The 26020-nt window shown below is 42.1% G+C and overlaps 1 protein-coding gene across 5 annotated transcripts in view; it reads right to left on the reverse strand.

Moving 5' to 3' along the window:
* Nucleotides 1-414: 414 nt before the first annotated feature.
* Nucleotides 415-26020, reverse strand: part of mib1 (MIB E3 ubiquitin protein ligase 1) — a 57248-nt gene continuing 31642 nt past the window's right edge. Inside the window, exons 13-22 of one of the 5 annotated variants that reach the window (XM_005742577.1) lie at nucleotides 12704-12836; nucleotides 11315-11401; nucleotides 10688-10846; nucleotides 7230-7411; nucleotides 6036-6225; nucleotides 5878-5956; nucleotides 5676-5762; nucleotides 3542-3610; nucleotides 2724-2824; nucleotides 415-2513 (exon numbers count right to left, since the gene is read on the reverse strand). In XM_005742577.1, the coding sequence (XP_005742634.1) occupies nucleotides 2373-2513; nucleotides 2724-2824; nucleotides 3542-3610; nucleotides 5676-5762; nucleotides 5878-5956; nucleotides 6036-6225; nucleotides 7230-7411; nucleotides 10688-10846; nucleotides 11315-11401; nucleotides 12704-12836 (1228 nt within the window). In that variant the 3' untranslated portion in view covers nucleotides 415-2372. Of the gene's footprint in view, nucleotides 2514-2723; nucleotides 2825-3541; nucleotides 3614-5615; nucleotides 5763-5877; nucleotides 5957-6035; nucleotides 6226-7229; nucleotides 7412-10687; nucleotides 10847-11314; nucleotides 11402-12703; nucleotides 12837-26020 lie in introns of all 5 variants that reach the window. The other 4 variants (XM_005742576.1, XM_013913224.1, XM_005742575.1 and 1 more) reach the window with 4 other exon arrangements.

The raw sequence follows: 26020 nt of genomic DNA on the forward strand, positions 1-26020 counted from the left end.
CAATGAGCTAGAACATAAATGGCCTTTGGTCATAATTTCTCACTGCTCAGGAGATGCCCTGCTGTCGCACTGCTCAGCGGAGAAGATGCATCACTCTAAACTCCCTAAACCCACCGCGCCGCACCCCACTCTTGCGCTTTTCTGTCTCTTTCTGATTAGCATAGCTGACCTATCACACGCTGGTGCTGAGTCATTATGAGGTGTTAGCATTTTCAATTACCTCTCGCCTCCCTTCTGGGCCACCCGTCTCCTCTGCGAGGGCAGACACTGCACAGCAGGAGAAAAGCAACAAAATGCTAATTTTCTCACCTATAGGACCCTAACATGTGAGCTCAACTTTAAAACAAAAACAAACATAAGAAAAGCTCATTAAAATTTCAGGAGAATCTAAAAACAAACAGAGACTTTAATGTCTCTTGGTTCACGGAGGCCTTTATTTCAGCTATATGGTTGTTTTTGTTGTTTGTTTGTTTTTAAAGCACTTATTCGCAATACAGACTGAACGTTTTCTTTTATTGACACAGGTCGTACTGCATATGTCAAACATTCATGCCAAAGAAAATACTACCGTCTACAGGTCTAACAAGGACAGTTACAGGTACTGAAAATAAAGAACAAATGGGCTTTTTGTTCAAACACAACCATAACAAAAAATACTACCATAAAGCGTATTAGTGCTTCTAGCTTATAGAGTCGTGACCAGGAAAGAAACAAAACTGTACTAAAGTTGCTTAAAAGGCAAAAAAATTTAGCTTGCACGTGGTTGCAAATCCCCAAGCAGTTAGTTAGTCGCTTTGCTGAGTCGCCGCACGGGCAACTGCTTTTTAAAAGAGGTAAGGCAAGTTTATCTTTCCTCTCAAATAACAACACAAAAAACAGACACTTTTTGTTTTGCAAACGAACAGGTTTGCCTTAAAACTGCCACAAAAAAATAAAAAGCTTCTACTGATGATTTCTAGAAAGCTACTGTCAAAAAAATGGGGGAAAAACACAAAGATTGGAGCAGAATGTTTGAGAGACTTTGAGGCTACATCGTAGGAAGGCAGTGACACCTACAAGTCCTATTGTTTGGGCAGCGATACAAAATAATTTACTCTATATTTTCATCTTAGTGTTGTAATAGATTGTACTAGGTAGACTTTGAGAAAAGGAAATACGCTTAAATTAAAAAAAATAGTAACACAAAGAGCACCTTACCCCCCCAACGTTCGTTCACAAGTTTTGTTTTGTTTTTTTGGAAGCAAATGGCACGATGTCATCACCGATAAATTAGCAATTCAGTAAACTGTATATATTTATATATACATATATTTTTTGTTTGTTAGACAATACCAACAAGTCTCAAAACACTTTAACACTAACTTGCGACAAGATTCTCCTGTTACAGAAATGTTTGCCTCATGTGAGTTTGTGTGTGGAACAAACAATTACAACAAGAGAGGTGGGGGGTGTCAGTGGACAGAAGTCAAAAGAGTTGTGTTTGTCTTGAATCCCTACACGGCAGTTCTTAAATCTGCAGCCAATAGGGTGCTGCAACACTGCTGTCGTTACTCAGCTCAGTAAACAAAGTACGGGGTGTAGCACGCTACCTGGCAGTTACACTACTATATCTGCGTTTTGTCACTGAGCTCCAAGGGTTCCCCCTGGAGTCAGCGTGGGGTGGGGGCCGGAGTATTTAAACCCTGCTTTTTGTAGTGCAAAAACTGCCAACATTTGGTTTTTAAGAGCAGGGACAGTCGGTGAGCAGAGCGTTGCAATAGCCAAAGCTGCAACCATACTGCCATACTGTCGTGATAAACGAAGGAGCTTCCAATACAAATACACTTGAAAAAAGGTTTACAAATACAATAAAATCTGCCTGCAGTGGGCACTGGACTGCAAACAGATGAATGAGAACTTTATATCAAACGGTAACAGGCCGCCTTCGTCGCCTCCACGCTTCTCACTCTGCTGATACCCCCCAAAGTGATCACATCCAAAACTCTGATTCTGAACTTCAGACTCGAGACGGGACAACTGTTTGAAATGTTGAGAGAATAAATGGAAACAACACAAAAAAGGGAGATGGGGGGTGGGAGGGAAAAGGATGAAGTCTCTGAAACAGGCGTCTTTCTTTCTGGCTGCACTGACGGCGACAGGACAGCACAATTAACTTCAGTCAATTCATCGATTTTCCTTGTTTTGTAACAGGAATTCCACCTGAACGCAATGGACCCACTGAGAAAGCGTTTGTGGGACAGAATTAGATGTGCCTGGCTGACGCGGGTGGCTGTGAGGATGGAGGCAGCAGCAGCAGCAGCAGGTGTGGTTGCCGCATGGCGAGCGTGTTCAGCGTGGGCTTTAAGAGAAGCAAAGAGAGTTCGTCGGCGGGTCTAGTAGAGGAGTATGCGGCGTTCGATGGCCTTGCGGCAGATGGGACACTCGCTCATTCGATCCCCGCACAGCTGGCAGGTTCCGTGGCCGCACATGAAGATCATGTTCTTCAGCCGGTCCAGGCACACCGGACACATGGTCTGCACACAAGTAAGCAACAGTCGTAGTAAAACCCTTTCCACATTTCACATGTCAGTATTACTACCGAGCCGAGCCCTGCACAATAACTTTATGGTGCCGGCGTGCATTTGATCCCTAAGAATTTTACAGCAATGGTTATTGTTTTGCAGTTCAACTGCATTTTATTCTTCCGCTTTAGTTCACGAGCCACACCTGGTTAGTGACCTTACCTGTTCCTTGATGTCTTGGAGCTGTTGTTGTAGCTTCTGCACGTCAGCGTTGACGTTGGTGTTCGCCTTGTCTTTCTGCAGGGCTGGGATGTTTCCGCTGGCTGTTTGGACATTAAAAAAAAAAAAAAAAAAGACGCAAACAGATGGTGAGAATAAAACAAACTGCACTTATCAGCCAAAAGATTAGCACCAGTGGCAATACCTCAGATTTGACCTCTTAAACTATAAACTATATTGCCAATAAAAGTGAGTGCAGCCACAACAACATTACCGCTCTGAAACGAGCCGGGTGCTCGAGTACGTTTTAAAACATGGGTTCTGGAAAATGGAGAAGGATCACAAACACATGCGCGCTGAAGTTTACTGTTGGCAAACGAGCTCGGGCTCTGGCAGTCCGCGCTAACTTGCTTTTACATTTGATTTCTGAAAAGCACACTTTGCAATTATCTGGAATATAAACTGGCACGGGACAAATGATCATGCAGCGCTCGCTTGCTCGCTCGTATATAATGAAACGTGTGTGAAACTTCCTGAACGGATTATTTAAGTGCTCGACACAAATTTTCTGGACTGATGCCCTCCTGAGACTTATTCTCGCTGTCCAAACATCTGCCAGAACACGGCGAGCACCAGTGTGACTCCTGGGATGTGCATCGTACGTATATATATCATCACACTGAAAGAGAAACGGAGGAAAGGGGGTTAAGGGGAGGGGGAGAGGGGCCAGGGCAGCACCTTCGGGTGGGGGGTGTAGGTTTGCAGGAGGTTCTCTATAAACAAGGCTCTCTTAAGGGAGGGGATCATGGAGGTATACTTACACCAACTTAGTGCCAGATTGTTGGGCTGGAGAAGATCCTGGGATCCCCCTGCCATACTGTTAGAGCTCCCTGCTGGGAATAACCAGTCACATTGTTATAGCAGGAGCTGCCCTCACCAGCTCAGCGGCTGGCCTGATGACCAAGACTACTCACTATAGCCTCTATGAGAGGTTCAGAGAAAGAATCTGAGAAGCAAAACTAGCAAGTTGGAAACAGTGATCAGGGAAAGAACGGGAAACAGAGTTTCTTCTACTGGTTGCTTAAAGTCGCACGTGTTTTTTCCCCTTTTTTGCTTACAGGTGACTATTGCCTGGGTTAGAGGTACAACATGAAACCCATGCACCAAATTAAAGAAGAATGGCGTCAAAATGCTTCAAGTGCCAGGTATATTTTGCACACTAGATTTGCTTTTAAAACAGGAAGCAACAAGCAGGGTTACTGGGGAAAGGGGGAAAATAAAAGCATTCAATGCTGCCCCTTGCATGAGTGTATGTGTCACTGCTTGGGTCTGCATTCACTTTTGCACGCCTGGTAAGTACGACTTGCTGACAAATGGAGAAATTAAAAAAAATAAGATGTATGTGTATAAACATGAAAGTTGCGTACTTGCTACAGTGCCACTGTTAAACTCAAATTAAAACAAAAACAGAAGAAATCACTAGTGATATGCACCGCAGAACAGAAAGGTGAATCGTGAATGCAACCAAAAATAAAATAACTTGTGCATCTTGTCATCACAATATTTTAGGTAAAATAAATCGAAACTGGCTCTTTTGCAGCTGGAAAAATGTTTTTGAAAACACCGCACAGTTTCATAACTGCTCCATATTTCTTTTCAGAAATGGGGGAGATCTTATAATGTGGATTCATGTGGGTATTATATGCATGCATCATAGGAGGAGCTGCAGGTCATTTCTGCGATACGCTTACAAATGAGTTCATCCATTCTATGTGAATGTGATTAGTCAAACTTTTGGAGGCCAAAGGAACATTAATAAGGTTATCTGTGTGCTCTGACATTATTACGTTATTCAGTAAAAGTCAATCTGGAGATGGCTTCTAGGGTTCTACATTAAAAGATTGGGATTTGAAACGAAATCTTCTCTGCTCTGAAGATCTGTGTGCTGATTTCAGACATGGCAGTGAGGCTGCCGTCCACTCGAGCTAAACTCTAAGTGGAGGCTACTACAAATGGTGCGAGCCAATTGGTTCTAATGATTACATTATGACAGATTTAGATGTAGAATTCAGTTTGGAAAGCAAGCGTAACAATTTTATTTATATATATATATTTTTTAAATGAGTCTCTATGGATGAAAAAATACAAAGAAAACATGACAGTGATGATCATTCCACCTCAAATCATAACATATTTATAACTTTTTCTGCTCAGCCACCTCTGATTTGCCTTAATGTGCCTTGATTGAATTCTGGATATATATGATGATGATTTTGGATCGTTTGTTTGTTTTTGTGGTACAGGATATCATATTTGCTGACTCGTGCAAGAAAACTGAATGACAACAACACTTTTCTTAATTTTTTGCATGTGTGGTTTTGCATTAACACGACGTGCAGGTACATTGTATTGTATTATTTCTGTACTATCAATATTTTTCTTAAAGTGTGCACAAACATGGAAGTTTGTAAGACAGCTTTAATCTTTTTTTGCCATATTTTATGCTGAAAAATTCTGAACATTTCTTGATGCAAATTACACATTTTATTGTATATATAATTTTTATGGTAAGAAATGGTGGTGAGATTTTCATTTGTAATATATCTTAAAACGTATTTGATATATGTAGCAAAAATTCCCCAGCAATCATTATATATGTCCAGACTTTGGACCATAAACTTTTTAGGTCATTCAGGGATGCTCGAGCAGAACGGCCACGATGATTTGAGATATAATGACGCAAACATAAACAAACTGCAAAAGCTAAGCAGCAACAAAGCAAAAAATAAAAGTAAAGCAGATTATTTGGAAAAAGTAAAGAAATGAGAACACAAAAAGAAAAATCTTTGAAGAAAGGGGGTGGATTAAAAGGAAACGTGTGGAAAATTCACTCACTAAGGTCATCATCATCATCATCATCATCATCATCATCATCAGCGGCATCATCCTCCATACCTTTCCCTCCACAGCAAAGTACGAAGGGGGTGCGGCGTTCCACCACAGCCCGGCACTGTACGCACTTCTTCATGAGGCTGGCACAGTCTGGAGGAAAGATGAAGAAGATCATCAGTGCAAGAAAAAAAAATCTATATTCGCTTTAATACTCACACAGAAGCCAAAAGAGGCAAAATGATGCTGAAAGGTGAAGTTAACTTACTCTCACAAGCGCACATGTGGCCACAGGGCTGGAATAACACCGCTGCCTTTTTATCGGAGCAGACTACACACTCCTCGATCTGTGGACGGACAAACACAAGAAAAATTAAATAATCCTCACTCCTGTCTGTGTCAAGTAGCAGCTGTGCTTCTTGATACCTTAGTTCTCGACTGCACTTGTTCTTTGCAGATGAGACACTTCTTGACACGAGGCGAGCAGAGGGAGCAGGTGGCGATGTGTCCGCAGGGCCCAAAAAGAGTGTCTCTCTTCATGTCCGAACACACCATACACTCCTCCAGTGACTCGATGTTGCTGTTCAGAGACGGGCTGCGGGTGCCCACCTGGCCGCTGGAACAGAAGAGAGTGTGTGAGCGAGAGAGAGAAACGATTACAAGCGAGAGGCCGGAGAAAACGAAAGATGAGGAAATGAAATCAAAAGAACAAAATAGAACATGACTGTACCAAAATGTTATCTCTTCCTTTATATCTTTAACCCTTTAGTGCATACCTAGAATTAATGCCATTCATTGTGTCCCAGACCGCTGCTTCCTTTCACTAATGGGTTTACAGATATCGTGCAAAAAGCGCATACAACAACAAAAACATTATAGCCCAGACACAGACGCGCTACGGATATGATCAGCTGTTCACAGCACTTCCTACGTTGGAATATACGTCATCACGTTGTCAGCATGTATTTTGACATGTTTTTATGTTCAGCAACTGATGTCATCTTCCCGGGAATTGTAGTGTTTTCCCCTCCTCCAAGGCCTATCACAGCTCCTCCGGTGCTATTGAAAGGAGATGTCTGACTCTGTGCCTCTCTAATTACAAGTTCCTGGGATACTTAGAACTCTGATTGTGCTATTGGAAATACTTTATTCTTTTTGCTAAATATGCATTTGATTTTTTTCCCCTCTATCCACAGTTTATAAAAAATGATTGCATCTGAGGTTTTAAAAAAACTCAATGAAAGCACCAGAATTTCAAGTTTTTTTCCTGTCCCCTCTGCTCCACACGTCTGCTCAGTCTCATGATATTCAGTTTGGTAATTTTTGTGTAATCTTGTTGATGGACGAAAAGGCATCATAAGCATGCTAACTTTCCAGCTTTAAGGTTGGTTGTGTGTTGAATTCCTGAGACTCCATGAAGCAGCTAGCCAAGGAACAGCCTGGCACATAATGTTCTGTGAAACCGTTTCACCTAAGCTTTTATGCAGATTGTCCACGCTTGTTTTTTTATGCTGAGCTCGGCCCGGCACCTCCTGGCTCCAGCTTCATATTCACTGTTTAGTCATGAGTGGCATCGATCTTCACATCCAATTCGGCAAAATGTCAGATGAGAACATTTACCTGCTCTTTTCTTTGTGGCATTTGGCCAAAGCCTTGCAGAGGCTGGGGTCCGGACACAGGTCTAGAGGGGACTGGCCCTTTTTGTTACGAATGGTCAAGTCTGCTCCATTAGCTGCCAGGAAACAGGCGATGGATGCTGCGCTCTTCTTCTCTGCCCCCTGGGTGCCCAAGCCCATGATTAACTGCAGAGAACAAGAAAGAAGCAGGAAAACACATAAACTTAGAGATGCACCAGGGTTTTTTTTGACATGACAGATTATTTTAAAGTTGAACCTGGAGAAAGGGGAGGTCTGTGATGTGCCTCTACCTCACACACAGTGGAACTTGAACCAGTAATGTAGTTAGGAGTACAGTTTTTTTATTTTATCAATGTCTTCAGATTTAAACTCATGTTAAAATACATACGGGGTCACTTTGAATAACACGATCAGAAAGACATCTTAAGATGACTGTCAGAAAATATATTCTTCTAACCCCGAACCCAAAATCCCATTAACTGTAACATCTGTCTCCCTCCCATAGCTCATCGCCACACTCAGTCTACCCCAATTCAAAGTCTCTCCTGCAATTTAGAACTTCCATGTCTGATTGTCTCCAACCAGTAGCTTTTACATCTCATGCTGATGGAGCCATCGGGCCGGCTAATTCGATTCTCGTTTTGATGGGAGGGGAGAGCCATGGGAGAGTGACCCAACTGCACACATCTCAATTAGGCCTGCTGTCTGTCGGTTCCGCTCCTCCGCGGGGGGAACCAGAGAGGGCAGGAAGCGGGACAGAAGAGAGGAGGTGGAGAAAGAGAAGAAAATGGAGTGGAAGGGAGACAGAAGGTGACAGGTACGGAAAATCTGTCACAGAAGCCATGCATTAAACTTCTCCCCATAGGGCATAGTGATGTGGTGTTAACATAGAGACAGTTGCGGCCTGACATGGCCCTTTTGGCCTCTACAGAGGGACAGACTCGTTCAGGATGGGTAAAAGGGAGCAGCAAGCCAGCTGACTGTTGGCTGCTGAGCGGATGATGGGCTGGTGCAGTTATCCAGTGATGCTGGTGATGGAGACTGGAGCGCTTTCATTTTTCACATATTGGAGAGTGGCCCACGTGCTGATCTTATTAAAGGTGTGTATACAGGTCCTGAAGAGCACTGGGACAACTTCCAAGTTTTCCAAGAATGCAAATGCTAAAAGCTATAACAAGAATCTACACTCAGTCACCTGAGAGGAAAGAGGAAAATATGGAGAACTACACTATATACCACCTGACCTGTGGTCATCTGGAAAGTACGCAGTCTGTAAACAGCGAGCGCAGAGGGTGCAGTCTTTGTTAATGAAATGGTTACGCTCATGTAGGGCTGCGTATCTCTGCTCGTCCGTAGGTCAGTCATCAAGGCATAATGCACGACACTGCAAACATCCTTCTCTACTTTGGCCCGGCATGCGTCATATAGGCGAGGCAACTCGACTTTACTGAAGTGCTTACGTACCTCGGATGAAGGACTTTGACAAGGTCACGAAAGCTGTCCTTCTCAACTACGTAAACAGGGGCCATGCCTTTACAAATGTAATGCGAGATGGCTCCTGTGATTTGTTTATGGTGCTGGGACGTTTTCTCATAAGGGCCTTGTGTGAAAGACTGCTGTATCTTCGGCTGGCTATAGATTTTCTTTTCCCAACTTGCTGCAAAGAAACAGCATCTGCATCAAAATAAACTATTTCCAACAGTGTAATTTTAGTTCTAAGCATCCCAGAAACGATACAGAAAAGCATAAAGTCAAACACAACTTTTAAAAACACCAGCATAGGCTTATAAGGCCCTGAAGGTAAAAAATTACATTTTCTGCGAAAATGATGTCACTTCTGGTTTCGGGCAGGTAATGGCGGACATGCGATAGTTCGCGCTGACATATATTCCAACGTAGGAAGTGTTACGAACAGCTGATTGGATCGGCAAAGCGTGTTTCTGGAATATTATGTTTTTGTTGCTGCAAGTGCTTTTTATGCAGTTTTTGCAAAGCTATATGTGGAAGGAAACCGTGACCTAGGACAAGCTGATGGCATAAGATGTAAGTACAACTCCTCCGGTTTCATATGCAAAAAAATTATTGCGCTAGCTTACGTGGTTCCAGTTCTACAGGGATTTAAAAATAGTTAGGCAAAACAGAGCGTGCCCGCTCCGACCAGTTTTAAGGGGTTAATGGTATATTTTATGTAATAATTTATAAAATTAGGTTAGAAACGATAGAAGACAAATGGCACAATAGACACTTTTCTATCGTCCACATGAGAGATATATATATATATATCGCCCAGCACTAGTCACAGGTGCATAAAATCAAGCACCTAGGCATGCAGACTGCTTCAACAAACATTTGTGACAGAATGGGTCACTCTCAACAGTCCCACCATGGGACCGTGATAGCATGCCACTTGTTCAACAAATCTACTTGTAAAATGTTCTCACTGCTAAATATTCCAGTCAGTGGTAGTGGATCTATAACAAAGTAAAAGTGACTGGGAATGACAGAAACTCAGCCATAAATTGGTAGGTCGTGTATTTCTGGAGGATTATTGTGTGGAGCTGTTTTTCAGGAGTTGGGCTTGGCCCCTTAGTTCCAGGGAAAGGAACTCTTAATGCTTCAGTATACCAAGATATTTTGGACAATTGCGTGTTCCCAACATTGTGGGAACAGTTTAGGGATGCCACTTTCTGTTCCAACATGACCACACACCGATACACAAAGCAAGGTCCATAAAGATATGAATCAACGAGATTGGTGTGGACGCACTTGACTAGCCCGCACAGAGTCCTGACCACAAGCCGACAGAATACCTTTGGGGTGAATTAGAGCGGAGACTGTGAGTCAGGCCTTCCCGTCCAACATCAGTGTCTGACCTTACAAATGTGCTTCTGGAATAATGGAAAAATGCATTCCCATAAACACAACCCTAAACTCCTAAACTGTTACAGCTGCAAAGGGTGGGCGGACATCATATGTGGACTAAGAATGGGATGCCACTTAAGTTCATATGCGTGTGAAGCCAGACGAGTGAATGCTTTTGGCAGCATAGTGTAAGCTGCATATGTTACAGAGTCACTAGTAGCAGAAAAACAGTGGCTGGTGACCAAACTCGTTAACGAGCCATATTACTGTGCACTGCCTTCCTGGCTTAATATATTTGGGAATGTCTAAATGAATCAGAACATCAGAACAGAATCATATAATAAGATGGCATTCCTAAAATTACTAAGTCAGCCTTTACTGCAGTATGCCAGCATTGTTCATTATTACTGAGCTACAGTAAAAAATTCTAAAAACCTAAAGTTGTATATCAGTAAACACAGATACACAGAAACAAACATTTGTTTTATTTTTATGTATGGCCACCTCCTTAAGAATCCCTGACACACGTAAAATGTGATATAGGATGAACAGCGAGGTTAATAATAGATGCACATGTACCGTGTTCTTGGAAGGTTCCCAGGGCTCCACTTTGCTGACATCTTGCATATCTTGGAGCTGCCGCAATTGGGACAGCGTGTGGTGACGCAGTGCCTCGTGAAGCGGCGTGTCCCCATCCTTGTCCTGCACGTCGAGCTTGGCCTCTGCCCGCACCAGCAACTGTTAAAGAGAAACACATAAACAAAGAGTTGCACAAGCCGACAGCGGAGGGAAATTCGCAGCCGCCGTGAAACAACTTTAATTTAATGCTACAATGCAAATGCCACATCCTGATTTATAAGGTTGCCGGCTGCTCACAATGAACTGCTTCAGCATTGTGCTACCCAATTATAGAGTGCATTTTTTTGTGAGTCCACAAGGTGGCAACGTGGCAATCTCAATCCGATGCTACGCTAACACACTCTAACCAGCCTTAGAGAGCCTTTTTCCCTCCCCTCTGAAGCAGGACTTTGTTCAACTGCAGGACATCCAACCGTATAAATTAAATGTGGAGCTGCACCAATGTTTTTCTACTCCCCTTTGTGCACAGTGTAAAAAGACCGACTGAGAGATGACTAAAGACACAATGCTCACTAAGTAAGGCAAGAAAGAGAGGGAGAACAAATGAGAAAAAGAGGAACCACTAACCCGAACTATCTGGGTGTGCTGGCGCTCCACTGCCAAGTGTAATGCAGTCTGCTGGTTGACATTCTGAATGTCTAAGCTGGCGTTGCCCTGGGTGGTGAGAACAAGAGGGAAGCAAAAAAGCTTAATATACACAAGGGCAACAAACATGTTGTGCACACAGAGATGATAGACAAGTAATGAAATAAGAGAAATAAAAACAGGAAAAAAGAAAATATTTTATATTTAATTCCTTTGCACTTGAAAGACTGCAACATTTTTATTTGCCGTGACAGAACGTTGTTTCCTTTAGCCCTGCCGACCAACAAAGTATCACCCGGGAAGCTGGTGGGGACAGAGAGAAAAAAAAGGCATCCTACAATAACGCTGCATGTGATTGTCATTTCCAATTGCAAACACCTCAGCTGAGGAGATGTGGAGGGAAGATAAGTATTGTGATCAGGCAGCGTGTGAAATCCCAAAGTAATAAGACTGGCTGACTGGCTGGCTTGCTGGCTGGGAAACTGCAGTGCACCTTGTACTGTGGTGCAGTTTTTGAATAGAAAGCTGAGCCATCACTGCGAACAAGCCCAATGCAGGAACTTGGGGAGGAAAAAGCTGTCCCTGCTGAAAGGTAGCTTGCACTGCGAACACTCATGCACTGGAATGTTGCAGCAATGTTACTGCCTTGCACCATATCCTCATTAACCCAGTTCCTGCTTGATCAGGTGACTTTTGCTGTAAACCCGTGTGCGAGTTAGTCTCCAAGGAGCTAAACCTGCAATCTCGGTGAGGAAAAGAAAAAAAAGAAAAGAGCATGAACTTATGATTGCAGGAGGAGGAGGATATGATGGCCCAGCAGCACTAAAGAATACTCCTGGAGGACCAGCGAAGTGTATGGATTCAATAAAAAAAGAAAAAAAGAGGCATGTATAGGAGCTTCAACTGGTCTACAGCTTGCAGGCTGCAGGGGAGTGCAGTGAAAGCTGCTTTAATGGTCTGTAGGCAGGTAAAGCTAAGAGTGCAGGTTGCTTCAGTGCTTTGGGATAATTGTGAAATGTAAATTTTTTGTATTATGCTTTACACAGATGACTATTTAAATGCGTTTTTCATTCACACGTCTCACAAGGGTCTGACAAAACAGAAATCCCCATGCCGTAGACTGCATTTCAGCGGTCTACGGAGGCAGGATAGATTCAAGATTCAAATCTACTTTCTGAAATTTTCATGGAACTACAGCATTGGCGTCAAACACTCCCCAACATCTGAGTATCTAGGTAGATACACAGGGAGCATGCTTCTGCTGCGCTTTTTAAGTGATAATGGTGCCTCTGTAGACATGCTGTTATAAAGTATGTATTACAGAAATAGCTGCCAGGTTAAGTGATTAAGCATGCATTCAAATGTTGCTACCTGGTGCACCAAAAGCTCAGCCACCTCCACGTGGTTGTTGAGGGCGGCCAGGTGCAGTGCAGTATAACCGTCGTCCTTCTTCTCGTCTACGATCCAAGGCCTCGGCAGTTTGGATAACAGCACACGCATGGCACTGCACAGAGGAGGAGGAGGAGGAGGAAGACAAGGGAGGGAGAGAAGTCAGTGCTTTGCTAGATTCTGGGCTTTGGTGCATGAGAAGACAAAAAATCCTTCAAAAAGTCAGGACAATCAAGTTATTTTGGTATAAATTTTCTGATGTAATCAAAAACCTATCTATGACTCTCAGTCACTGTGCCGTACACGTCACAGTGACTGTGCCACTTATACACAGCACACTCCAATACACAGCTTTTCTTTTTGCAGCAGGGCATATCCCATTTTCACACATGGCGACAAGAATACTAAATCAACTTAGGGAGGAGTTGCTTTACCAAGCACAGTGTTATTTACATCAAGCTTTGAGCAGTGCAAGTGCTGCGTCTTATCTGAGAGTGTCCGTCCCCCCTACAGACTCTTGATTTAAAAAGGGCGGTCACATTTCCCTTGATGATGCGCAAAAGCGCATATCATTGGAAGGCAACTTGGTAATCAAGATTTAGCTGCATTCACTCAGGTCTCCTCCTGGGGAAGAAACCGACGAGGTGGGAAGGGAGAAACATCTATTGTTTAAACAGAGCTGTTAAACAGAAGTGGTCCCGTGTGTCGACAAGAACCGGTTCAGTGTCACTGAAGGTCATTTAGAGGATGTGTGCCACATAGACATGTGGCTGCAAAGGCAAATGTATGAGAGGAGTCACAGTGTCAGAGTAGGGATGAAAAGAAAAAAGAAAGAAAGGCCGACAGTGTCATTAAAGAAAGACAGAACGGCACATACATATTTCCATTGTTTATTAACTACAAAGGCAGGAGAACATTAAAGTCAGAGAATGGAAATCTACGCTGAAATCAAAATATGTAGATTTTACTTAAAAAGTTGTAATTAACAGTGTTGTAATTAAATGTCTTAGTGGCCTTCTTCCAATTAAACAAAGCAGGTTTCACAGTATGGCAGTTTGACTTAAATATGTATTTCACCTCATTCATTATCTCTCTGTTCTTGACCCTAACTTCGTTCCTACTCTAGCCCATGGGCATACAGAAGAGAGAAATACTAAATGCTCAAATGAGACACATTCCCGCTTTTAATGTGCAAAGAGTGCATCAACTCACTTTGTTCACATACAAAGAAATATAAAACAACATTTAGAAAAGCACATCCCTGAACTCTTCTTGTATCTTCTCTGTAGATAGGTACACAGTGTACCTTCAGGCACCATTAAGGCAGCAGCAGCAGTGCTGGGGGGAACACTTCTGACCTTGTTTAACCCTGAATACGCATGCAGGGCATATCTTTAAAATGCGACAAAAAAGAAGCGGCCAGTTCGGCGCTGGCTCTTTGATACAACTGACCAGCGTGCACTGGGGTGCTTAAGATAAGCAGGATCTCAAACAGTAAAATGAGGCAGTGGGTTTGGGCACAGGGCAGGAAAGGCCACGGTCGACACTGGTCAGTGAAAATGCTCAACTGTTCGAAATAAAACGATAATCTAGCAAGCTTTTGGTCTAAATGGGAACAGGATGGCTGGCTCTCTGCGGGTGTTTTTTTGCTAAACCTATAGCTCGCCTCCCTCCCACTGGAATAATGAAAGAGAGCATCATCAGCACACCCTCTTGAGGAAAGCAGAGAGGCACGGGGCAGGCAGTCAGCACCTCTGTACGGACAGAGATTCAGGGCTGGCGTACTGCTGCAGTGATGAACAGCGCAGCACACTGATCCCAGTCTCCCTTGCTCTTTTGCTCACTCTCTCTCTCTCTCCCTCTCATTGCACAGACCCACACACACACACACACACACACACACACCTGCATTGCTTGCAGCCATCTTCAACCACTTAATGCAGAGGAGCACTGCTTAAATGTGATAGCAACCGCACCCATTCTGCCTAATCTCACATTCATAACGTGTCCCCTTTGTTACAAAGACGTATTTGCTTACATACTGTAGATTTTACATCTCATAGGGGACTTCTGAGGAATTTCATCCGTGGCCCACCCGCTGGGTAGGAGTTGAGGCTTAAACAAGCAAATCATTCAAGAAAAGATTTTGCCACATCAGGTTATCGCCTGAAGCTACAATGCAAAACTTGTTCCCAGTGGTTCAAAACAACACTCGTTTAGCCTTGGCGAAGAATTGGCTACATAGGGACACGCTGCATTTTTTTTAAACCACAAGTTCCCACCAGAATCAAGGGCAAAACTGTCCCACATGAAGCCCCCGTTCTTACCAATTTTCTCACTCCTACTGGCAGAACATTCGCACATCTGGATTGGCTGGAAATATCCACCATCTATGGAAAAACCGGCCAATGAACGCACACCGGCTTTAATACAAGGGCACAGTGGCGCCTTCTAGCGTCCGAATCAGGCGCTTGAGCACTGAGGCAGGTGTTCGCTGGCGTAAGGAGCCCCTCCAATATAAGTCTAGATTGACAGGCTCCCCTGCCACGCTGGGTGAAATGGGCAGACATTAATATTAATGCCCCATACTAGCACTGCTGCAATGCAGTTAAGCTATTTGCTGTAAAAGCAGAAAAAAAGACTGAATTAAGAACTGAGAAATAAATTTAAGTTGTGTTTTTATCTCTGGGGTGAGTGGTGTTAGCTGCAACTGAGGGGAGTATAGGAGAAACTGCGTGTTAGCTGATGAGGTCGGACGTTGAGAGGAAGAAAAGAGGAGAAAAGAGCGATTCTGACCAGCCCAGGCTGCAGAGGTTTTACTGAGCAGAAGAATGACTTGACCTGGGAGCTAACATTCACATAATTGAGATAACTGATGACTGAACCTTATAAAATAATGCTAGGGTGAATATGGAAAAGGGTATGCTAGCATATAGGGGATAAGGGGGTACGTCATGAAACTGGGTCACCCTGTGAGAGATCTCAAAGAGCCCCTCAGGAACGCCACACTGGGTCTTGTTGTCTTTGGCTGCTATTTGTCATTGACTGTGACTCTGATGCCCTCAGCTTTGTGTGTGTTGGCATTTGTCATTGCATGTAAGACAGTGTGTGTGCTCGCAATTGCTGGTGTGAGTGTGAGGGTCGACAGGGCCCTTCTGCTGCCCTCGCCTGGCTGACAGCCATCTGTGTGGTGGTCAGTAGCCGTTATTACAACAGGAAGTGAGAGTCAGGGGACAATAACGTGGGTAGGACAGGGCAGAACAGGAACAGTCAACATCCAGTCTAAGATTAATGGCTGCGCACAAACATATGGTTACTCTGATGTGGGAGACGTGTTTGGCATACCGTCACTCGTTAAATAAGGCTTCGAGCCCAAGAAAAAGATCCCAATTCTGCATCGGAAATGAGTCACCAAAAGGTGCCACCTGCTTCAAGAAAATAAAATTGCTTTATGCAGCCATTAATGAAAATGATCAGTCTCGCAAATCTTACAGTGTTTATATGGTTGAAACGTACAGATCCAAAGAATATGGCTGCAAAAACCCAGTACCTTCACCAAAGCTTCTGTATCAAAGGTAATTCTTGGCCTTAAAATAAAATCCCAGCAAAAACTCTTCTTCTGCAAAGCTTCCAACAGTTTCAGGGACACAAATAGATCTGTTTTTATCCATATCAGGTAAAGGAAATTTAATGGATTGTATGACAACGGAGCAAACTGCACCTGCCAATCAAGACCATGTAATACAGCTGTAAAGCGTTTGGAAAAAGCTGATAAGCAAACCTTTGGCTCAATGTATTTTGTCAAAAAAAAAAAAAAAAAGTTATTTGCCCAGCCTTTTTTAAACCGCCTCAACAGAGCTGAACTGGTAGCATTCCTTTCTACCTTACAGTAGGATTCTTTCCCCCTCCCAGGTCCTTCTTGGAACAGCCTTTCCAGAAGAGGCAAGTTCAGACGATACATGAGGTGTCAGCTCATTGAGGACTGGATCAATATATTCAGGTCCTTTGAAATAGTGGACCCACTACCTGACAAATCATTCACAGCTGCACACACTACCGCTGAAATGGAAAACCCACTTCTCCCCTTCCCACTCCGAGCAGGGAGGTGCTCTTCATCATGTGTGAGGCTCGATCCCCCCAACTCACCAGCAGCTGGTAGGGGGAAGAGTCATAAAACCGCTTCAGTAATGTTAAAACATGCTTACCGAAGGAGACTGCTTGACTGGTATGCTGCATGCTTCTAATGCCTTGTGTGTGTGCAAATATGTGCGCAACTTCAATTACAGTAATTCAAGTAGCTGATATTCTTAATGCAAATATAACCCTCAGAGTTCATCGCGGGCACTGCCACACCCCTAGATGCAATTAGTTACAAGTTCACTTTGTCATGACCATCCCACAGGTATGTGCCATCCTGCTGTGGACAGAGTAAATAAACACAAGTAGCGTCCAGACCAGCAGTGCAGCAGAGAGCTGGGGACAAGAACCTAACTGGCTCCGCTCGATAAAAAAAGCTTTCATTACCATGCCGTGAAGAGAATAATTTTCCCCACAATGTGACCTTCCCCTGCCTGCCTCTACCTGAGGCCCCTGAGTGAGCATGCTTTTATTACGGACTATTTGCATAAACCAGGAAGGAAAGGGGTGCATTTCTCTGATGTTTTGATTATCTCTATAGTATTGCCGCTGCCTTGAAGGTTGTCCAGGAGACAAGAGATGCATTTTGAAACATCTCCAATTCAGTTTTCTGTCCATTTGGGCAGTAGGTGTGGTCTATAAAGGCTTAGCTTTAATTAGCCGTAAATCACCTGGTGATACGGAGTGCCCTGATTCATGGCAAGTCATGAAAAAGGAAAAAAAAAAGGGACAGCAAGACAGTCAGAGAAGCCCAATGGCGCGTTAATATCCCATTGGTTCGAGATGACCCAATTATTTTCCCATGCTCCTCTTCCTTTGCACTTCATTCTCCTCAGCACCTTGAAAAAGCCTCATTTTCATTGCTGCACAAGCCATAATAGTCATAATACACATCCTTTTACTTAACAAGGGAAGAATGACATAAAAGAAGGAGCAAGGACATGCAGATTATATTAGACTAAAGAGACATCTAAATCATACTTACACTTACCAGAGAATGGCTCAATAACATCATTACTTATAAAACATCTATATAATTATTGAACACCACTTTTCCCCCTTATAGGGTTGGATAGACCGGGACTAGTGCAAGTATTTTGACAGCAGGGAGAAAAAAATGTATATTAACCCACTGAAAGGTTTAAAAAAAGATTAATTAATTCCACTTAATGTGAAAAAAATGACACAAATGTAAATGTTACTAAAACCATGCGTTAGTAAAACAAAGAAATAAATTGGAATATTCTGGAAAACAACTTGGAGCCATAATTTGTCCAAAATATGAAGGAAAAATATGATCTTGGTAAGCATGACTTCCTGTGATAGCCCTCAATGGAAGCAAATTATATCATTTAAATGAATAAAGCATATAAGGGAAGTGCAATGAGAATTAGACCATGATTTTATTATGGATTGTTAATGAATACTAAAAATTCAACCACATCTATAAAGGGAAGCTGGGAAAAAGAACTCAATATTGAAATATAAAAGAGTGACTGGCAAATCACATGGAAGAACCCCCAACCCACTAATTTTTGGACGTGGAGGGAATTTTGCAGAAATAATGTAATTATATGTTTACTTTAATCCTGCCTGTGATAAAGCAAAAACCCTCAAGTAAAAAGTGTGCTAGAGAGAGAATGCATCCATAAATGTTAGCACTTGGAGAAACATCAGAATAGCTAAAACAAATCGCACAGTATGAATAATGGTAAAAAAAAAAAAAAAAAAAAAAAAAAAAAGAATTAAATATGTTTCTCTAACTTTTCTGTGCCTTATGTAATTTTACAAATAGCCCCATTCTGCAAAGGGATAAATGACTGGTGAAAATATTAGAAGTGGCTTGTTAAAAGTCTATAAAATGGAAATGATGTCAGCCTGACCCCTCAAACCTGGGTCTGTAGAAAAAGTCACAAGGTAGTATGGTGAAGAAAGGACTCGACGATGAGGATTCAATAACCAAACCCTTTGACATGTCATTGGATCTATAATTCTGTTTAAAACAGAAGCTACTTTCAGCTGCTCCCTTATTCACAAGGGGTCGCCACACCAGGAAGCGCCACATGTTTAATTTGGCAGAATTTTGCCCTTCTTTGAGCAACCCCAGAGGGATTTGTGTCTTCTCCTGAGATTGAACCAGGGATCTTTCAGTTCTTAAGCGAATGTATAAACCATTACATTTTCAATCCTAAAACAGATTTGGGAATGATAATACCATTGCACTGCACCAGAAGAATCTTATACCATCTATGAAAAGCATGGTGTTAGCATCATGTTTTTGGGCCTGTTTTACTACATGTAGGATAGGATGGTGCATCATCCTCAATATTTTCCACAGTAAATAGTCTAATATACTCTAATATTTTTATTTCATTTGGTTTACTGGCTTCTCTACTTTTAGTAAAGTGATTGTATTTTTTTAAAGAATTTAGTGAATATGGAAATCCAGGATGGTACATATGTTTTAAACAAGTATAACAGTCAATGCTGATATTTGGACAATATATTGGTGCATCGCTAACATAGTTGGTTATATTGACATAGAAGTATAATAAACCTTGAAAGCAACAACTTTCTCTTGCTTGTGTTAGGCCTCAATCACACAGGCTTGCAGATTGATTGGAGCCCCATCTGGGATCTGGTCAGTGGTTGCCAAGGGCCCTTCCCTTTCTGTGTCATGCCACCACATCACTGCCGTTTGAATGCTTCTCAAATGTTTAGGCTAAAGCTCTTTCACTCAGCAAGATCTACACTGCACAATCTGTGAGGCCAGTGTTTCATTCCCGATTAACAATTATTTTGCTGTGACTGAGATACTGGTCATGCTTTAATCATAAAGCTTATTTCACACTTATTTTAGAACCAAAACTAGACATACTCCTGCTTGGTAAAATTAACTACAAGCCTTTCCAGATATACGCTCAAAGCAGTAAATAGAAGCGAGTGACTGGCTACGAGTTCTGCAGAGCGGTGGAGAATTCGGCCACTCTGCAAGTCCTTCGATCGACAGCCACTCATCAGCCGGCCACTGTCACTGTATGGGAGGACAGTCTGAGAGGCCCCTATGATCTACAGGCTCAGGGAAAATCTAGCAACTTAAATCACTCCTGACTCCCGACCCCACCTCCCACCTTTTTATGCCTACAACCATGTCACAAATACATAAGCCCCACATTTCCACTGAAACACTCATTTCTCTATGGTTTAAGCTGTATTAGTGAAAACCTGACAGCATCCCCCCTCAAGCATGATGGCAAAATGATGACAACGCACCATCAATTTTTCTACCACAGTAATTGGCAGAGCAGATCCAAAGTGACACAAACAAACTGCAGTGCTGCAGCAGATGAGTCTGACTTCTTCGGCATTTTTACTTATAGGCACATAAGCAGAAGACGACGCTGTGGCTGAAGGAGGAGTTTGGTAATTACAATCTATTGTTTGCAGTGGAAAATAATGGGGATCAAAGGACATTGTATCAGCTACTGCCTTCCCTAAGCACTGAGACAACAGGCCATATGTTCCACAGCAGCACAGAAAATGTCTAACAGCCAACTTGTTAATGGAGGGGAAATAGAGCTTATATCAATGTACTGTACATTACACACATACAGCACGGAAACGTCAACAGATTCCCCATAGATCCAGACTCATGATTCATTGCACAGATACTGCAATGAAGGTTTTCCACAGCAATTTTCCACATAGGCTACTCTGCCTAATCCCAATAATGTTTTTTTTTTCCCCTCCACAAAATGAAAGCCAATTTTCTTGAGCATGCAAGCATCACGCGAGTATCCACACAGCCACATGCACAAACACACCAGGAGACATAAACTAACAGAACTTCTTATCCTGTCTGACCTGTCGTGCTGCATTTACATGGAGCCATTGACTTCAGTGTCCATACGGGTTACCAAGGTAACATGGCCTGCATTATTCAACAGCTAAGCTTCGTTTTGATCTGAACACTGACCTGAATGTGTCCCTCAGAGTACATTAAGATTACGAATACCCACCGAAAAAAAGAAAAAAAAAGAAAATGTATACCTTAACTGGACATAGAAAGCTAAACAAAGACAAAGCACATTTAACCACACATAATAATTACATCTCTCTCAGAGACTGATACTCAGTACTGCTCAGGGATATGAATTTGAATCCTAAAAAATACTCTTGTGACATTCCCAACCACAATCTAGGATGATGAAAATGATATTCACTGTATGATACTAGTAGAATTTTGATAAATGACAAAATGTAAGAAATTCTAAATATTTGGTTATCTGTATAACTCTGGCTCTCTGAAAACCTCACTCAGTTATCTGAGGGCAGGAAGATATTAACATAAATTAACCCAATGCCCTATTAAACAGTAAAAAAAAGGGCAATTAGGAGCTGCATCAAAAATTTTATATCAGTTTACTTTGCTGATGCTTCACCTCTCTACCAAGTTTTATGAAATTTGACTTAAAAGTAAGTTTTTGTGTAAAAAAACAAACAAAACAAAACACAGCGATATATATGTATAAAGTAGAACTGACTGAAGAAATACCTGACAGCAAGTAGCAAATTTTCTTCAGTTTTGTGTGGCGTGAAACTGTATTTAGCAATATTGAACTATTACAGCAATGTTTTACACGTGTTCACTAAACTACGAAACAAGCAGCAAAGCTCAATGTTTCCTAAAAACACAAACCAATGTGAAACACTGGTGTTAAAGTGTCACCTAATGCACAAATAAATTCTAAAACTTATTCCAATACATCAAATAAATAGATAAACTACACTAGTTTTTTAAGTGGTGGAGACAATATTAAAGATGTCTGACAGCTGCGCTGTGAAAGTATATCACCTTGCTCTGTCATATTTATTACCTGCATTGCTGTGGCACTTAAAGTGCCACAAATAAATCCTGCTCTTTCTAGGTTTGGCAAGTGGGCAAAAAAGGGGGAAAATGCCATCAGTTAGTACAATGGCTTCACAATGCAAGCATTTCTCTTTGCATGCTATAGTCACTTTCCCAAAAGCTCTTTATGTCCTTGAGTCCCTTCCGTATGGGCTGTACCTCTCCCTCACTCCTTCCCTCCCTCCATCCCTCCTCTTCCCCCTCTATCCATCCATCCATGCCTCCCTCCCTCCGCTACCCCCAACCCTCCCTCTCCCTGCATGTGCTATAGCAACATAGCAGCCAGGACTCAATGTTTCAGCATGCCACAGGACAGACAGAGCATTACAGCATGGCTGAGCTTATCTATTGGCTCAGAGCCACTGTTGGCCCAACCCTAGGAGGAAGTGTGGGCGTTCTGATTGGTCATAGGGGGATTGGGGCTTGTATCAGCGTGTCCTCTGGCTGATCTGTTGGAGTGGTCCCAGCTCATAGAGAGGTGGACAATTGAGGGACTTTTCAAGTAACTCACAGTGCATGCTGCAGCAAAGTGGTACCCAGGCTCGCTGCATGAACCAGTCACTGCACTACATCTTTGATGGTTTCTCACTCCAGTGACTTAACTATTGAATAGGATACAGCGACACAATGCAGAGCCTAAATGAACAACCAGGGGAATAAAATAAAACAAAGGCCTAAATAATTACAAAATACAGGAGCACCAGCTTAAATCAAGGTGCACAGTGTGCATGGTGTGGATTTCTAGGTTTATGTTGAAATATCGCAGTCTTGATTTATCTTTTAATGAACTGTAGCTGCCCACCTGGAAATAGGTTCATTTCCACCAACATCCCACAAGCAGGAATGATCTAATATTACTGTGTACATTGGATTGAACATGGCAAACGGCAGATAAAACTGAAAAGACTAACAAATGCATCACTGTGTCTGAGGAAGATCACTAATTTTGACCAAATTATATGACGTTCATGACAGTCTGCAAAGTTTGTGACAAAGTTTTCACACTGTTCTCAAACGCCAAATCATCTTTGTGTCTATAGAAGCTCTCTTGAGTCAGGATAAAAACAATCTTTAAAATCAGAAAGTCAAACTGTTGTTAGGTTAGGGCAAGCACAACAACAAAACCCATGCAGAGTGCATGGATTGTTTGCATCCTTCCTTCTATTAAAAAAAAAAAAAAAAGAAGATCATAAGCTATAAATTGAGGATGAGAAAATGGCTGTGGATCACAGGCATTTGTGCGACGGTATCTGTGGAGTTTGTGAGTCACTTATTGGTAAAAAAAAAAAAAAATGTGGCACCAGTAAGCCACGGTAAAATATCAGAGAGGCAGAGGAACTTCCCCTGCAGTGAGGCTGAAGGGAACAATGGGCAACTGGATCAGAGAAGCTGACTGCCACTGGCTTCCCCCTCCAGCACCTAGGTAGGTTGGCCCTATTCATAAATCACTTTTATTCCTCCAAGCGCTCAACAGCCTCACCTCTTCAAATGATGCACTGTGTAAAGGGAAAAGGAGGCAGGCGGGTGTGGGGGGACAGGATACAAAAGCGGGGAGCTGTGGGAGGAGGCAGAAGAGAGGTGCTGATGGTGAAGTACGTCGAAATTAAGATGGTTAAAATCGTAAACATCTTTACTCTGTTTAACCGCTTTCTCTAAACTAAATCAGTATTTTTATCCACCTGAAAACTGAGCTTTCACAAAGACATCCCCAGAGGGTGTAAATCTGGAAAGGGCCAGTGCAGTGTAACAGTGTGGATACGCTAAACAGAACTTTCACATAGTAATGACTTAAAATAAGTCCAGTAACGATCAGGGGATGAGTGCCAGAGTGGACTGATGAAGAAAGTCTTGAATCTCCTCCAAAATGTTCTCTCAGGTTATTTCCCAGCCAAATTTTTTCCAAATTTCAAAAGATACCATCAATGTTTTCTGTTATGATGCGTGTCCTATGGTGGTTGTAGCGTGACCTTTTTTGGGGGGCAATAGTACCAAATGAGAACAATAAACGCAGGACAATTAGGGAATTAGGGTAGAGGTGAGGGAGAGGGAGGATTTACAGGACAAGTGAAGCCAAAGCCAACTTTGTATAAAATTGGCAAAGATTTTTTGCATACCTGAGAAAGAGACGACTGGACAACCCAAAAAACGTAATTCCTCTGGACACGGCTGTCGCTGTCACTTTCACGGAGGTTTATGCCTCCGTGAAAACACTAATGTGGATGCAAATCATCCTGTATTTGGACAGCTTAATATAGACATAACCACAGGGAAGGCCCAGGATCATGGAAAATGAGCATGAAGATGTACTTAAAAAACACAAATTGAACTTATTAAAAGCACCTTTAATCCCTATATGATGTTCTCTGGTGGGAAGGTACACAGAAAGGTGAAATTAAGATATACTGAAAGACTGAACAAAAACTTCCAGGCCAGCTTGAAGCTCAGCGAAAAAACAGATGTTACACCATCAAAACAAACCAGAATTCCCAGTGCAAAACTTCCCAATCCAAGAGGAAACCTGCCTCTCACTTAGGTAAACTGATAAATGAGCTCTCGTAGGGACTGACCATCATAAGAACAAACCTAAAATACATAACGCTTATTAAGAGACATTTATTCCACAACCATGTGAAAAAGACTCGTCCTACTGCAAAAGGCTATTTTTCTTGTAAGTAATGGTCACAGATGCTTGCAGTAAATTTTGGAATACACTGCTGAATATAAAGTTTTACATACAAAACCTACAATTGTACACACAGCAGTTTTGCAAGCATGTCTGTAGTCAGTGCAATCACTGCTGTTGCTATGTGGGGGGGGGGCACTTTTACAAACCCCCTCGTTGTAAAGGAATGCTAAACAACCAGCAACCATGCGAAACCCTCTTCCTAACAGTACATTACAAACACTTTGTGATATACCCTGTGAAGCTGGAATCCCACTAGGTGCAAAAGCTCTTCCTAACACCAACTGGAAAGAAGGATCCATCCATCCACAATTTTCTTCTGCTTATCCAATTCAGGGTCGTGAAGTACATAAAAGTCCAGTCAAAAATTCTCAACCCTTTGAAATCTGAACTATAATAAAATTGCCAGAAAATTGAAAATGGAGTGTTTATTGAACTGACAAGTAAAAAAAAATAAAAAAAGAATTTGCATATATGAGTTTTAATTTTTATCATATTTGCAACACGCAGACTTTTTTTTTGTTTTTGCAATTTATTGCTTGAAAATATATTTTACTATTTATTTAGAGTTTTCTTTTGGGAGGGTAGGGCATATCACACTGATGATGCAGAAGTCTCAAAAACTGGCAAATACTCATGTATTAAATGTGACAGACTAGGAATTAACGAGTTAACTGCAGGTCTTACTTTGCCAGTTGTGCTAAATCATCATCCCACCATGGCCCTCAACTATCCCTTAGTTATGCTGCTACAGGCTCAGGCAGCTGGGGGCCTTTTCATACTTTTCCATGCTCGCCTATTTTCTCTTCTCTTTCTCTTCACCCTCAAGCAGTCTCTGCAGGCGGCTTAGCCCGGTTCTGTCAAATATCTCTTCCTATTAAAAGCAAGTTCTTCGTTCCCACAAACGCCAAGTACTTGCTCATAGAGGACCAATTGATTACTGAGGTTCTCTCTTATTTTAGGTTCTTTACTTCATAGTTTAAAGGATTTTCCGATGACTGCTGTAGTGAACTGAAGTGAACTGAGGCTTTCATGAGGCCTAGCCAGTACTGCGCTATAACGATATACTTGACCTAACATTGTTGTTGTACTTTAATATCACTTTTTTTTTTTTTAAAAGGAAGAAAAAATATATAAAATATAAAAAATATAAAGTTCACACCTTTATTTTTGTACTATTTAAAAAGATTAATTTATAGAAGAAACACAGAAAAACATTAAAATATTTTACTTATTCTTTGTGCAAATGTCTTATCAGATGTAATCAAATGTTGCATTTGTTTAACACAAGTGCTGAAGTTTTTTTTTTTTAAAGTGGAGATATGTCCTAACCGGTAATCATGAAGAGAACAAGCGCACCCACCCCTTCATCCAGTGAAACAAAGCACATCCATTAGTAGACCCTTTTCTTATTGATCGATTAACTGCTCAGCTAAACATTCAGCCCTGTGCTATTCATCATGGAGGGAAGATATAAGCCATGCCGCAGAGTTTCGGGGCAGGAGGGATGTCGGGATGTAATTGAGATTAAACTGGTGGGTTGGGTAGCTGGAACAGGCAGAGAGGAGAC

Source organism: Pundamilia nyererei, unplaced genomic scaffold, assembly GCF_000239375.1.
Source record: "Pundamilia nyererei isolate P.nyererei 1_Seehausen unplaced genomic scaffold, PunNye1.0 scaffold00121, whole genome shotgun sequence".
Classification (NCBI taxonomy): domain Eukaryota; kingdom Metazoa; phylum Chordata; class Actinopteri; order Cichliformes; family Cichlidae; genus Pundamilia; species Pundamilia nyererei.